This window comes from Alnus glutinosa, chromosome 3, assembly GCF_958979055.1.
Source record: "Alnus glutinosa chromosome 3, dhAlnGlut1.1, whole genome shotgun sequence".
Lineage (NCBI taxonomy): Eukaryota > Viridiplantae > Streptophyta > Magnoliopsida > Fagales > Betulaceae > Alnus > Alnus glutinosa.
Window position 1 is genome coordinate 4,108,763 of NC_084888.1, and position 16,505 is coordinate 4,125,267.

The 16,505-nt window shown below is 37.1% G+C and overlaps 2 protein-coding genes across 2 annotated transcripts; both read right to left on the reverse strand.

The window, feature by feature from the left end:
* Positions 1-1,338: 1,338 nt before the first annotated feature.
* Positions 1,339-3,937, reverse strand: LOC133862846 (cysteine proteinase mucunain). The gene is made up of 4 exons (XM_062298730.1): positions 3,383-3,937; positions 2,394-2,629; positions 2,164-2,304; positions 1,339-1,871 (listed from the first exon to the last, which is right to left on the reverse strand). The coding sequence occupies exons 1-4, from the start codon at positions 3,855-3,857 to the stop codon at positions 1,593-1,595; spliced, it is 1,131 nt and encodes a 376-aa protein (XP_062154714.1). The 5' UTR covers positions 3,858-3,937; the 3' UTR covers positions 1,339-1,592.
* Positions 3,938-7,227: 3,290 nt separating this feature from the next.
* LOC133863671 (beta-1,4-xylosyltransferase IRX14) lies at positions 7,228-13,875 on the reverse strand. Its single transcript, XM_062299712.1, has 3 exons — positions 12,881-13,875; positions 12,097-12,657; positions 7,228-7,900 (listed from the first exon to the last, which is right to left on the reverse strand). Exons 1-3 carry the CDS (start codon positions 13,627-13,629, stop codon positions 7,666-7,668), a joined length of 1,545 nt encoding a protein of 514 aa, XP_062155696.1. The 5' UTR covers positions 13,630-13,875; the 3' UTR covers positions 7,228-7,665.
* Between the last annotated feature and the right edge of the window lie 2,630 nt (positions 13,876-16,505).

The following is a 16,505-nucleotide window of genomic DNA, read 5'->3' on the forward strand; positions in this document are numbered from 1 at the left end:
AGGGTGCGCGAGAAAGAAATATATATATATATATATATATATATATATATAAAGGAAGAAAAACTGTAAATTTTAATAGTTTTTTATTGTTTTGGTGAGGGAACAATGTTCACTATTGTTGGTGAATACTGTTCACTCACCAAATTTTTTTAATCAAATTAGCGAGGTTGTTGTAGACTCATTTTAGACAATTTTAGCAAATTTGCTTACCAAAATAGCCAAAAAAAACTAATTTGGTGAGTATACTAGGAGTTTTCTTACATTTCTAATTATCTTTGAGTGATCAATTGCTTAAATTTAATTTTCAATTTTTTTAAAAAAAATTTGATATGAATTATGTCCTGATTTATCATTACTTGGTAATATGACGGTTTTATTTTAATAGTTAAATCACTATAATGTTGACAATGTTTACGTGACTGGGGTATTCATTATCGCTGCTATTGTTTGTGGTCAGGGGCGGAATCATAATTTTTGGTGTGGGGGGCCAAACTTATATAAATACATAAACACAAAGATACATATAATATCTCTATATGTGTATTTATGCGTGTTTATGAAAATAAAAGTATAGAAGACTTAAATTTAATTTCATATTAAATTGTAAATTATTACTGGATACAAAAGTTACATGTCTATAAAAAAATTCACGACTAAATCAAGAATGAAAGGAGCTGAAAGTGACACATTGTGATAAGTCCCCCCACCCCCCCAAAAGAAAAAATAAATAAATAAAATGTAATAGGGTATTTTCGGTTCTTTCTTATAAAAGAGGGGCAAAACTAAAAGAAATTTTTTGAAGGGGACAAACAACATTATTTTGGGGGGACAAATTTTAAAAATTACATATTTTAGAAAGAATTTTAAAACTTAATGTCCCCCCCCCCCCCCCTTACAAGTGGGTCCACCCCTGTTTGTGGTGGTTATAGAGGCATTGAGTCAGATGATGATTGCAACAACGGATATGGGTCTTTTGATAGGGTTCTCAGTGGGGTCGAGGAATAAAGGAGAATTGGTGGTGTCTCATTTACACTTAATTTGATGATGATACGCTAATTCTTTGTGATGCTAATTACGAACAAGTTTGCAATGTATTTTCTTATGTTTCGAAGCAGCTTTAGAATTGAGAATCAATTTAGCAAAATCTGAAATTGTTCTAATAGGTAAGGTGGAAGAAGTAGAAGAATTGGGAAGTATTCTTGGTTGTAGAGTTTTCGAATTTGTGTTCTTTTTCTTTAGATTGTAGGTACTCTTGTATACACTTTGTGTACTAAGGTTGCACCCCTCGATAATTATATATAGAAGAGAAAATATAATTTGCTCAAACGGATACTGAAATTAGGGAAATGACAATGAGTTGACAGATCTATTTGATTCAAATCCATGGTGATTTTCAGAATAACATTGCGAATTTAAGCAAATGATTGAGTTGCATGCCCCCATCATCAATTCTTGAGGTGCAATTTCATTTGGCTATTTACAACAATCATCTTTATCCAAATAAGCAAACAACAACAGCCCAGTCATCCTTGGGTAGATTTAGGCCACTTCCTTCCTCTTCAGCGGCCCATAACATCCATGGAGAGACGTTTTCAAGCACTGATGACCATCTCCACCGCGCTTTCATAAGCCCAGTAAGGCTTGCTTGGGTTCTGGCTATTCTTGACGGGGTAAGACGCCTCCATTGCAATTCCACACTTGCCGGTATATGCGTCAACCACATTGCGCTCTATCTTGATGTATCCACTCTCCCCCCAGTTGCTTCCCCATGAGTTCCTCACCAGCCAGTAGTCCACCCCATTCTCTGTGCCGTACCCAACAGCAGCCACACCATGGTCTAGGGCTGACCCACATTCCCCGGTAAATACACCCTGAAATTTTTTTGAAGGAAACCAATATATAAGCAACTATCAAAGTCCACAATCAGGCTTCCCAAAAAGGACCATGCCTAGAAGTGGCGTTTCGAGTTTGTATAGCATCGAAATAGGAATTGTTACAAAAATACTCTTTACACACATTTTTCACATCCTTTCACATGGGGTAAGACCCATGAGATATGAGTTTGTATAGTAAGGAGTGTTTTTTTTATCTGTTCCCTATAGAAATATATATATATATATAAAAGACTTTGAGATTTGAGAACAATAGCAAGAGTCAGCTTACTGAGTCGTAGAGCTGCAGGGCCCTGCCACCGGCTTCAATAGCAACACTAACAGGCTGATGTGCCACGGCCTTTTTCAACGCATTCTCATCGAAGGCCGGAACATCCTCGTAGCTATCAATGCTGACAACCTTAGCATTCTTCTGCAATTATCCAAGACCAAAAATATTAAAAATAAAATAAAATAAATAAATAGAAAATGGATTCGGTGAGTTCTATATTAATTACTGACCCTAACGGGGTCGCATTTGCTGTCAACGCCTAGGTAAGGGTAGTGTGATTCAGAGTCCATCCCTCCGTTGTTGATGATGAACTCGAAGGCGTAGTCCATGAGACCTCCGTTGCACCCAGCGTTGTAGTCTCTGTCACAGTCCACAAGTTCTTGTTCCGATAGAGAGATTAGCTCGCCGCTCACTATTTTGTTTATGCCTTCCACTGCCGCCACAGTTGAGAACGCCCAGCAACTTCCTGCTCACCAATAAAAATGGAACACATGCATATTAATTTAATAAGCTAAATTAAAAAGAATAAGTAGGTCTCATATCATATAATAATCACAACAAAATAAATAGTTATTCAACTTTCGGCCCGGCCTGACGTCTGCGTATTTAATTCGTTACCCCATTTGTTTGACGTGACCAAAAGTTGTAACGTATGGTTCATATCGACCAGTCCACTTTCGGCCACCAACAAGTCTTAAATTCAATACTTTACAAACTTTCTCGTCTCTTAAATTTCATTGTCCAAGTATTGTATTTGGAATTTTAACGCAAAAATAAAATAAACCTGAAAATAAGAGATCGAATTCCATAATTAAAATAAAATGTAAATGAACTCGTCTTAATGTCTTATAATAGGGCACTTTCGTGAATTAATCTCATTGATCAACTCTAATATTAATTATTTTACTCAATTTAATCTTTTAAAATAAGTTTGAATATATTCCAACATTAATTCTATTTAATTAAAATAAAATATATAGAAATAAAACATAAACAATCAACCGGTCCGCTCTCTGCCACCGAAAAGTCCCAAATCTATTCTTTTACGGACTTTATCCAAGTATTGTCGAAATAAGAAAACCAGAATAATAATAAAATGAATAAATATAGGGTAATTACCGAAAATACCAAACATCATTACATTAAATTTAAATGTAATAATCTTATAAGAAGGAAGTTTGGTCAATCTGATGATGATCAGGCCGAGAAATTTGCTTACCACAACTTCCTTGATTCTTGATCGGATTAACAGCGCCTGCGGCCCTCCAATCGACGGACAACGGCAACTTCTCGCCGGCCCTGAAAGCGTACCGCTGGCTGGGGTTCTTGGACTTCATAACCCTTCGCTTAGGGTCAGTCCTGGTGCCCAAGAACATGGCGCGGTACTCCTCGTTGCTCAAATCCGCAAATCTGGTCAACCCAAGCTTGTATGTGCGCTTTTGGGTGTTGTGCTCGTCGATGAACCTCAGGTTATCCTTGAAGATCTCGAACCTCCGCTCGTGCTCTCCCAGGTCGTTGTAGGCTTTCCCGTGCTTGGCGAGCCACGAGTTGTAGATGCCCATGACCTCGGCGTCGCTCCGCCAGGCTGGTTGGTCGTGGTGGTTGTTGTAGCCGATGATGGACATATCAGAGGCTGATAGCGAAGCAAAGAAGAGGAAGAAAAGGGCGAATATTGCCATCGCCATGGTTGCCATGTTGGAAGGAGATGGGTGGAAGGTCTTGTTTCTTAGAGAAAGGGAAAAGAGAACGGAGTGGACTGTTTGTTGAAGAGGCCAGAGGAGTTGGGTTTATATAGAAAATCAATTGCTTATCAGAAAGGGTAAGAAAAAAATAATAATAATAATTTGGTCTAATATTCGGGATTGGTTCATGAATGTAAGGAAAATAATTAAGAGAGAGAGAGAGAGACGGCTTAACTCCTAGAAATCGGAGCAGAACTGCCACACCATGTGGCCTCGTGGGGGTCGGTTTTGGTGTAGAAATACAAGACGAACCGGATTGGGATTTCCAACGCCTAATGCGTTTACTTTTCTTTTTTTCTTTTTCTTTTTCTTTTTGTAAATTTATCATTAAATTTTTAAAACTCACACATGATCTCACATATTTAGGGTGCATTTGAGATTGTAATTTTGTAGATAAAATATATAATTTTAAGTTAAATCGCAGAAAATGAACTATTTGAAAATTACATTTTTAAAAAATTAAGATTTGAAAACACAAAAATTTATTTTTTTTCAAATTGCAGGCAAGTTTATTTTTTTTGAAAACGTAGAATTTTAAAAGCAAACCTACGATTTAAAGGCCAAACTGTGATTTTGTCAAACGCTTAACTGTATTTTTAAAAATTACTTTTTCAAATTGTATATTTTAAAATCGCTATTTTTAAATCACATTTTTTAAAATTACAAATCTAAAAGGACCCATAATTATAAGTTTACATATTTTTATACGAAGATGAACAGAGATAGCAAAAAAAATAAAAACAAAAATTTCACTTCACAACAATTGGGTGCTCAAATTGATAGCAATTAAAGGCTTTTCGTGAAAAAGTTAATGAGAAATACAGAATTTTGAAATGTCCGACCACCTAAGAAACAGTTAAATTTTATATAAATTCTCTAAAAAAAAAAAACTATTTAAATTTCTAACAAATTCGAAAACTTTTTGTGAGAAACTTCATATAAAATTTAACTTTCTAATATACGCTTTTTCACAAAAATATGTAAATTATTAACAATTTGAGCGGACCCCCGGCCCCTTTGCCCTTTGCCCTTTGGTAGACTGGTAGTTGAGAGTAGTTTGAAAACACAGAAGCCCCAATAATGGGGAACTGGAGCTTTGGGGGTGACAGCCGCCTTTTTAAGCGAATGAGATATTGCCACGTAGGAACGACTTTGCTTAGATCAGAGGTAAGGCTGATCCGAAACCCGTCAGAAAACTCGAACTCCGTGCCACTGTATGGCCAAGCAAATTAAAAGGAATGGCCACCGAAAGCAGAAAATAAAAATGGAAGGCGCATGAGATAAAGCTACAGATTACAATGGCAAAAAGGCCGTCTTTGCTGAGTAATTGGAACGAAATTGTATCATAAAAGAGAAATGCTGACTTTTCAACACTTAGCTTTTAAATTTTGGTTTCAATTTAATTCTCTGTAGTAATTCTGCGATTTCTATGTGCCCAAGAAAAAGCCTAAAACTTTCCTTAATCCGGAAGTTGCAAATTCCACATCCATCAATATTAAAGCAAGGAACGAGGTTGATACGTCTCCCTACTCTTTGACTTTTTAATTTGATTTTTTATCAAAAAAAATAAATAAAAACATGTTAGTCTCAGTTATGGAAATTTCCTTTCTTATTGGTTTTTGTTTGGAGTATAGTAAGAGTTGAAGAATTCAATATACAATTGAAGATCATCGTAATTCAAAACTATGACTTAGCTATAATTAAAGACTATTATTTAATTTCAATTGATGATTGTGACTTATTTACGGTTGAAGAACTATTACCTAATTGTAATTAAAATTTATTTGTAGTATTTGATTCTCCTATAAATAAAAGTTTGTCATATTGTAAACATTACTTTAAAAAAAAAAAAAAAAAATTAAAATATAACTCCTTAAACTTTATTCAATATACATAAGTTATAGGCAAAACACCGTAATTTTTTGTGTCTAATTTTATAACCTGCTTTATATTTCACATTATATTATCTTTCGGTTTTGCACAAAGAATTGGTCTATGCTATCCACAAGGCTTACACTTCTTCAGCCAATAACATTTTGACAGGTCAGTTCCGTCCTATTTCTATTTGAAAGTTAGGTCCAACTAACAGTCAGTATGGTCACCCACCAAATCCATCTAACCAAAGCTTCTCTCTGCCCATCCAGTGCTACGTCGTTAATTCCATATACCAAAAGCCAAAAAAAAAAAAAAAAAAAAAAACCAACAAGTGACCAATATCCTCTATAGTAATGTTTTTTGTACAACTCTAACATAATTTTTGCACAATTCTAACAACATTTTTTTTCAGATCAACCATTGAATATTTATGACCTACATATTGAAAAACAAATCTAATGGTTGATCATAAAAATAAGTAGTTAGAGTTATGCAAGAGATATTACTCTATCATCTATCGTATTCTTGGGATGCAAAAGGGAATAACATCCTCTCGTCATTCCTTTCCATTTTAAGTAAAATTCAGAAGAATTTGAACAATTTTATTTGAAATGGAAATGATCATCTTCCGGCCAAACGTGAGAGTACACATTTTTTGTTTAAAAAATGCAAGACATACAACTCTTTTACAACTTATTAACACTTGTCTGCATGTGATTAGAACGTGTTAATTTTTTTTTTCTAGTGGTTGACGTCATGACATGACTACTAACACATGTCAATAAGTTATAAAAGAGTCGTAGGTATAGCATCGATAAGATGGAGTGCAATAACCCTGCCTTATTGAACTGCAATAGAGCAATAGTATGTGAGTGCTGGAAAAATCCCACCTACTCCGACAACTATCCGGGCACTCACCTACCCTGCCCTATTACAATGCAATAGGACATAAGTATTGCACATGATCCATGATACCATGTAGCACAACTATTTCTGTTCTATTTGACAGATGCTACATAAATGCTTCCTCGGGATTGATTGGCTGAGAGTGGTGAGGTTGTGTGGAACATGGGGTACCGGCACTGCCGCACCAGGTTTGAACTTTGAGCCACACTCTCTTAATTAAATTGGCCACCGTATGCATATGCCCTCATCCGCCCATTTCCGGGAGCTTCAAGTTTTTTATTTCGTCTCCAATCATTTATTTTGCACCGGTTTTGGAGCTGGAAAACACGCCCATGGTAAGGCCCGAAATAGAGTCCCACGGCCACATGCACGTTACGGCCACGAAATACGCACTTCAATAACAAAAAAGCTTTCTGAAACTGAGCCACCCACAGACGAGAGAGACAGACAGAGAGTAATGGTCGTCAGAGCAATTTCTGCCACACGAGGGAGCTCATTTGTGGTGAATTCCGTTGGCTTAGATAGTACTAGTCATGCTGTATTTATGCACAATAGCAAAGGATAATCTTTTTGCAATGAATGAAGGCTTTATTACATTTGGTATCGTTTCTAAGAAACACAACTGAACGCAACTCTATGATTCCTATTTAGAAGATTCTGTATAAAATTTGAACCCTATTGGATACAAGCTTTCTGCAAGGCATGAGACGCATCCAGTGAAACTACCACTCTTTCATGAGACCAGAATATCAATCACCCCAACAAAAAAATAAATGAAAAAAAAAAAGAAATTGCGCAAACTTATGTTGAATTCAAGCTGAATTGCGTGACTGGCTTGCGACAACCGGTGCCTTCCCTTCCCGTATGTACCCGTAACACCACTTGCGTTTCAGCTTTATCAATCAAATTGTGATTCTGAAGGTCACTGGTTTCAAATTCACACAGCATTATATTATCTCAGATGTCCCAGGCTAATCTTTCAGTTTTCAGAATGCCTCACAGGAAGCTGCGGCTCTACTATTTTTGTGTCGCGCTTTCTCTTACTTCGAGAACTGCGTTTAGATCTGGATGTTCGAGTCTTTGAAGAATGCTTCACTATGTGTTCTTGGACACCAGTCAATACTTTCTCATTAGATGGGAGTTCAGGAGGAGCATCTGGCCATGGCGTACGTTTCGATGGGATGGTAATCTCCAAAGGAGGGTCAATTATCCATCTGTATAAAACACGTAAAAAATTCAGTGCATGTTATGCATGCTGGACAACTTATCCAGTCAATAGAAATTGGAAAAGAAAATTCAGATCCAATTACAGCCCATGCATATTATGCCACACTAAAAGCAGAATACAATGAGAATAGAAAATTTAAGGCTTTCATGTGTTCATATCACAGAACCAAACATTGAAGAATACAATGCCTCAGGATGTCCAAAATGTGGAACATTTTTTACATGTACACCACTATTGGCTTTTAGATTAACCAACTTTCGAAGAAACAAGATGGTCACAGACATCCAGAAGTCACACCATTGATGAATGCTAATAATCTTACTTATGGAAGCATCAAAAGCTAGAGAAGTATGAAGGTCTATATACACAATGAGTTGTGAGAAGCCTTTAGTTCCGGTGGCCAAGTAGCATAGCATATCACCTTGTGGGAGGTCTTAAAAGTCCTAGAGCACACATTATTTTTTTATTTTATTTTTTTATAAGTAAGAAAATTTTATTAAAAAAGCATAAGGCACTCCTAAGTACACAGGAAGTATACAAGGTACAACCCAATTAGCCCACCGAAGAAAACCCAATAAAACCCACAAGAAACCCAAAATACAACCGAACCCCCATCAAAACCCAACTCCCAAAAGCTACAAATAACCCAAAATACAGTAGAACCCCATCACACACCCAAAAAAAAACAGAAAATACCCCCAATCAAACACCCAATCCCTCCCACCTAGAAGACGCACAAATTTGAAGGAAGTTGAATGTGTAATCAGTAATGTGTTTGCTTATGATTGTGCTTATTATCCTAAATATAGTGAAGATAAAAAAAGAAAGAATTTTTTTAAAAGGGAGTCTAGACAACTAATAAAAATATGACGAATGCATTGTGCCGCACAGGGCATTTCAGCACAAAATTTGAGTACAACAAGAGAACACTGGACATCGTCACAAGTCAAGTAACTATAAATGAGGTCATCTATTGAAATTTCACACGCCACTTCTTCATTAACCACCAAATTTCAGATTCAGAACATCACTCTAAGTATAGTAACTAGCCACAAAACTGCATAATTTATATGGAAAAACCTCAGGGTCAAGCCCTTTTAAAAATGGAGGATTAACTAGTCCTATATCTTCAATTTTTTGACAGAATGACCAAAAATGGAATAAAATTGACAACCTTGAGTCCAATTCTTCAAAAGAAAAAGCGATCAAATGCACCAAAGTTAGCCTCTCCATGCCCTCTTCTAACATTTGCTCTATGATAGATATTGGGTCTGTGAGCTGGATGATGTTTAAAAGTCATCATCTTAAAAAAATAGTGGTTCTGGAAAGCATCACCAGGCCACATCGATCATAATTTTGTAGGATATAAGCGACTACTAGTTAAAGACACGTTTAAACCACCCCACTCCTGGACCCACATCTCCAGCTGAAACACGTAAATCATACTTTGTGGCACATGAATGCTTAGATGCATCTGAAAGTAATATGACGGCCTTAAACTCACTCATAACAAGAATGGTTCCAACATAGTCCCTTGCATCTGACATGATAGAACAGGTGGGGCCCAACTAAACCAATCCACTAGACTGTGATACAGTAATTCTTAATGCATAAGGATTGTCCAATGAAATTTATGAATGGGCTCACCGGAACATTATCCAAAAATGCCTACATTCCCTATTAACATCAGGCAATAATAGTTACCAATCAACTAAAAATAAGCATAAACCACCAAAGGGGCTTGGCTTAGTGGCAAAGCTAACTCCCATGAAGTATGATGAGGGGATGATATGGGTTGGGTTAGGCCATGGCTTAAACCATCTTGAAGGAGAGCCTGCAGGTCCCTCATGTCGCAGGCTCGTCTAGATATTTGTATCAGGATTAAGGCTTTGTCAAGACATGTATATAGGGCTCTTTCAGTGTTATGTCAGGTTTATGTCAACACTTGATTCATTGTGGGGCCTTGACATATTACCAGAAGTCCACATAGCAAACTACTAAGCAAATATTTTTTTTTTCTTTAAAATAAACAAATACAAATAAAAATATAAGTGACACGAGGAAAGTTAAAAGTAAGGTCATTTAGGACTCGTTTGGGTGTGCGATTTTTCTTTGTTTTTTATTCTACTATTATATACTATATTCAAAATTGTAAATACCGAGAAAATTTGTTTTTTGAAATTATGATTGGATGGTTTAGAGAATCTGAAACAAAATTGAAAAAACATGTTTGGTAATGTGAATTGAATTGAATATATTGGGAAAAGTAAAACTGAAATGAAAAAGAAAATTAAATCTAAAATTGCAAAAAATAAAAATAAAAATTTGGGGTGGTTCGAATACAAAACTAATGGGGGTGGCCATTTCAGGGGTGGTCCAGCCACCACCCCCAGACACGCAGGGGTGGCTTTTTTCGGTGGCTCAGCCACCCCTGGGTTATTTTTACTTTTAGTCTTTTTCTTCTTTTTTTCGTTTATATATATATATTTTTTGAGTTGGGTTAAAATCGGGTTGGATAAAACCCAAGTAGAATTTAAATTTAAAAAACCTACCCAAACATGTTTTTAAAAAATAATAATAATAAATGCTACCCAATAAGCTCTAGTGGGTAAACTGATGGTCAAGAAAGAATGTGAGCTAGGACAGCCTTAAGAATTTGATACAGAGGGGATGTCTTGCAAAGGAAAGTAGTGGAATGGCGTTCCAGGTTCTAACATGATGGGGGATTGATAAAACAGAATAGAGAGGCCTTTAAAATGCTGTATACAGGTCCTTTTAATAGTCATGTGCATAGTGAATCAAAGAAGATGAAGAAGATTAAATATGACATGTCATGTGGACCTAAACTCCTTGCTGCTAGGGATTTTCAACTCCTGACAAATAAGATTACTACCCAAGTGAAACAGGACATGCCACTAGCAAGACATCATACCAAAAAAATAGAGAATTGAACAACATGACTTCCTTATGGGGTCTTGGACACAAAAACACGCATAAAATTGGAAAGGACAAAGCAGCATAAGTCGGTTTGTAACTGTATTGTTAAGGAACATACATATACCTTTAACCAAAGATGACTTGTATAATCATGAACAAATCATGATCAACAAAACATGTGTCTGTACGCATCTATGAGTAATATTTATGCTTATACATATATATATATAGAAAGGCAACTTTTAAATATGACCTTAAAAACAAAATAGATCGCAAGCATTCTACTCATTTTGAAAGTGAATAGATACAGGAGCAACTAACCATTCTCTTCTATAGATTTTTAGAAACGTGGACACAGCTGATGCATCATTAAAACTGACATAGCAATCATCAAGAGGTTTACGACTAGCATTCTGAGGGGTAAAACATCATACAATAATTGCATTCAAATAACCATATGAGCAGAACAAGTAGAACCCACAAGTTCAGCCCAACATTCCATTCTCAATAAAATGAGACAATTGGCAAAGGTTAAGCACTAGATCAGCAACTCTGTTTACCTCCTCAACAAGATGTTTTATTTTGAAATATGTTCAGCTTCAACAGGCTACATTTAGTACACTTAATTTTAAAAGGATAAGGGAATAAAACTTATTTCGTGTCACTCAAACTGCAATTCTTGCAGATTGGAGGAACTGTGAGGTACAAAAGCATATCATGCTTAATTTTCATGCCACAGTCCGTCTCAAATCAGTACATTCTTTTGATAATGTCTACTTTCCAAATTTTTTAAGGGACAGTGCTTTAAATAATAAGTGATATGGGGTTGTCAATCAGTTTGAATCCGCAGAAAAGTTCACCTTGATCTCTAATATTAGGCAGTAGATTCCCTTTGACTAGTTCTGATTTCAACTTACACTCAGATCAATAAAGAAGCCATTTACTAAAAGATCAGCCTGATCTTATCAGTTCAATGACTCAAACCATTAGGGAGGATGGTCATCAACGGTCAGTTAAAGTGACAATTCCAACATGCATAACATGTGTGACAGTACCCAAGCATATCACAACCTTCAGTGATGACACACATGTCTAACACCATGAAAAGGAACCATCACCAACATCTGAAATGACGTTGCAATGCTACTTTTAAACTTATCAAAGTAGATATTCCGAAAGGGAAAACAAACTTTTGTCAGAATCATTAGGATGTTGAATAATAATAGCAAAATATAAAAGACTCACCCAGGAGGAAATTTGCTATCAGCACGAGCTTCAACCCGGAGCCACCAGAGCATGATTTGCCGTCCACAGCTTCCAAGTGGCTCCACCAAAGAAACGTCCTTCAGTAGAGATAATGGAGTCTCTACATCCTCATCCGCATGATCTAATGTATCAAGATCCTTCACCCACTCCGGCCTCTCTTCAGCATCCTTCCAAAGCAACCGGGAATTCAACACAAACCCAGCCCATTCAAGCTTCCTGGGCAACACAATCTCCCTGTCACCAATGTAAGTAGCACTCTTCCCCGCATAGGGTATGGAATTAAAGGTGTGCCAACCAACCAACTGATTAGACGAGTTACACGCAGGACCTTGGACAGGCACTGCCCGGTTCTCCTCATCCTCTTTCTGAATCACAGATGCTGATGATTCTTCGCCCGTATCACTCGAATGAGCAAGTATCCCAACCGAAAGAGCACCAACCCATTTGACATTCTGTATCTCATCAAAGAGCTCCATACTATGCATATTACTATCGTCTGCAAACATCACAATCCCATCCAGCTTCTTTTCTCTCACAATTCTGCTCCATCACAGACCCAGTACATCAAATTCATATTCTAACAACAACAACCTAAATTCTCTACTCCAAATTCACAAGAAAACCGAGAAAACGAAGCAATTTGGTCAAGCTTAAGTTGTTTCTTAGTCTTTCATAGTAGAGGATGTAGTGAGTATCTAAATTTTCTAGCTCAATTTTCTAAGCAACCAAACAGAAAGTAAAAGCAAAAAGAAAATATACTCGCCTCAAAGCGTGAAGCCGCATCCGAGCCTCCAAACGGTGCCGTTCCACCCACGAACTTGGCATCCGTTGACGGAACCCGACGTGGATAGTCCGTAACTCCGATTTGGCGATGATCGAAGCGGTCTCGTTGGTGGCCCCGCCGGCCTCCACAACGATCCACACGAGATCGTAAGGCACGTTCATGAGCGAGTGCATCACTCCAGTCAAGTGCAGCGCCTGGAACGTCCGCACGTAGGTCGGAGTCACCACGATCACAGTCCTAGGGTTCTTGAACCCGAACTGGAGCCTCTGCTCTGTCTGGACCCGCTCGATGATTCGGTGCGCCTGCATGACCTCCACCGGGTTCGGGTGCGGCCACGGCCGGATTCGGATCCCGTGCCGCCCGACCACTACCCGGCTGCTCGGGCTCGCGGTGATGCCGGCCGTTCTATTCGCCGCCGGCAGCTCGAGATTCGTGGCGGCCGGAGTGGAGTATAGGCTGAGGGTTTGGGCGAGTTCGGAGGCTGAGCGAAACGGCGACGTGTAGAGGTTGGCTGCGGGGGAGGAGAAGACGAGGAAGAAGACGAGGCGCGAGAAGCGGTAGCCGAGGACGAGGCTGATGAGGCAGCAGAGGCCATGGAGGACCAGCCAGAAGATCGCCGACGCGGACTTGATGGAGCCGTCCGATGAAGAATCCAACGGCCCCGAGGACGCCCTGAAGCTGCTGCTCCGCTTGTTCGCGTAGCTCTGCTGCCACGCCGAGAACTTCATTTCCTCACTCCGCGAGTCTGTGTGTGTGTGTGTGGAGGTGTGGGCTATTTGTCGAGTTTGTTTGAAGTTTGGGTTTGATTTGGTTGGGGGAGGTTGGGGAGTGGTGGTGGTGGAAGGAGTGGTTGTTTAATTAATCACAGATTTCTTTGGGTTTACGAATCAATCACTGTGCTTATATTGTTGTCTTCTTAATTTTTCTTTTGTTTCTTAGTTCTTACAACAACATACAGTGAGGTCGGAGAGAGAGACAGCGAGAGAGAGAGAGAGAAGAAGCCCATAATCTAGGGGCTGAAAGGGGGCCCCATGTGGGCTCGATTCCGGACAGTGAAGCTTGGTTGGACTGGCGGAGGAGGAACTTTACAGTGTTATTACTCGGACGCTTTTAGTATACAACCAAGTCTCCGCTTTTTAATCAAGTGGTTTTTTGACCGTTTTACTGTGATAGTCAAAAGCATAATCACTCTTCTTAAGACAAAACGACAAAGAAATATCGGCATTTTTTTTAAGTCAACGGCCCGTGTAAGAGCGGGCATTTCAAATTTGGTAATCTTCTTGTTCCTAGCGCTAACTTTCATGATACGTGTCTCAATGTCTCTTCAATTCTAGAATTTGTTTCCTTTTCCAGCGGTTTCTTAGCAACCAAACAACGGATCCAAAAAAGAAAATGCTGACAACTCGAAGCAAAGTAGAGTAGAGACGATTAATTTTTGAGAGATACCCAAATGGTGAAATTCAACGACATCCAACCTGCTGACGCTAATTGAAACTGGTTAATGATGATTGAATTTGTTGCGAATATTACCCAGTGAAAGATAAATATCAAGTGAAGTCAAAGGAATAAATCATAAATGTAACGGTAACGAACAGTAACGACAACGTTGGAGGTTTTCGATGTTGAATTTTATGACCGGAAGACAACGACAATAAATTGTTTTAAATTACAAATTAACAAAAGTCCCGCCGGAACCAAACGCCGTCGTAGAAAGTAGAGTACGAAACAGTGAATTGGTTTGGTGGGTGGGTCACCGACTCACGGGTGGGTGGGTGCTTGATTAGGATGCATCACCTGAATTGGTTCGTTTCCTTTGGAGAGAAGCAATCGGACACGTAGCATTTCTATTTGATTTTTGGGAATTTCAAAAGATAAAAAGCTTTCCTTTGAATCCCTTTTTGTAATAATTTTCTTCAGACTCAATTTATTAAAGACATACGTTCAAAACACATCAAATTCTCACATGATTCTAAAAAACCACGTGTAAAAATTATGATATAGGATTCGCTCAAATTAATTGTCCGAATTTAAGAGAATTTGAAGAAATGATTGTGAAATATTATTTATGAAATTCACCTGACTAAATAAAAATTAAGTTGTTCAACCACTTTTTCAGTCAGACGGGTCTCATAAGTGGTCTCTCACAATTACCTGTCCGAATCCTCTCAAATTAAAATAAATAATTTGATAGGATCCTAATCGTTAAAAATGCATGTAAAAATTAAAAATATACGTGAAAATTAGTTATATTTTAAACACTGCCAATTTAATAAACAATTTTCCTTCCATCCAATTTCACTTTGTTCAATCTCAAGTGATATTTCTTTTGGTTTGAGATACACCGGGTGAAATTTTTTTAGGGAAATATGTGACATTTCATTTGTCTTGTGACTGATTGATGATGATTGGTAACCAAACCAAAAGGAACAAATGTGGTTGGGAGGTTAAAACTCGTCAAAGTATCTTTCTACATAGAAGAAACATATAATTAACTTAATAGAAATAATTTCAACTGCAATTATGATTATAATTTATTTTTTTGAAAAAGTACACATAACCCTCTCAAACTACCACCTCATTGTCAATGTCCCCCCCAAACTACCAATTGTGTTAATGTCCCCCCCTAAACTACCAAAAACTGTCAATGTCCCCCTAATAACAAAAATACCCTTCATAAAATTATTAAAATAAAATAAAAACTAAAAAAATATTTTAAAAATTATTAAATAACAAAAATTTATACAAAAAAAAAATTAAAATTAAAAAATGTTTTTTTTTCGTTTTTTTTTTGTTAAAACAAATTATTTTTGTAAGTTTCAGTTATTTTTTCGTTTAGTTTTTTTTTAAAACAAAAAATCATTCTTTTTTTTTTAATTTAATAAAAAACTTGGTTTTCCTTTTTCTTTTTCGTTTGTTTTTTTTTTAAAATAAATTTGTTTTTATATTTTTCAGTTATTTTTTCGTTTGTTTTTTTTTAAAAAAAAAAAAAAACTTTCTTTTTCGTTTTTTTATTTTTTTTTTTCGTTTTTTATTTAATTTGTTTTTTAAAAAATAATATTTTAGTTTTAGTTTTTTTTTTTCGAATTTATAAGGACATTTTTGTCTTATTCAAAAAAATTTAGGGTTATTTTTGTCTTTTTGTTGGTATCAGGAGGAACATTGACATTTTTTAGTAGTTTGAGGGGGGCAATTGACACAATTGGTAGTTTGGGGAGTACATTGACAATTAAGTGGTAGTTTGAAGGGGATATGTGTACTTTTCCCTTTATTTTTTTTCTTTTTTTTTCTTCAGTTTTTAGCTCCTGGGCCGATCACTTAAGCCTATAAAGAGTGAGTCGAGCCAGTAGAATGGTTATCAGAGATTTGAGCCCAGCCCAATACTAGTTGGTGGGCTAACAGATGAGTGAACCAGTGCAAAAATCATCTTCACCGTTTGGGTTGGGCCTGGACTAGGATTTCTGGGTCCTTAAAATATATCCACCATAGTGAAACCCAGACGGACCAGTTATTCACCAAATGCCTGACTAATTAGGCATAAATAGTAGAAATGGTCGTTTAAAACCGGAGTAATGCTATAAACTGCATTTTATCTCTTTATTATCCC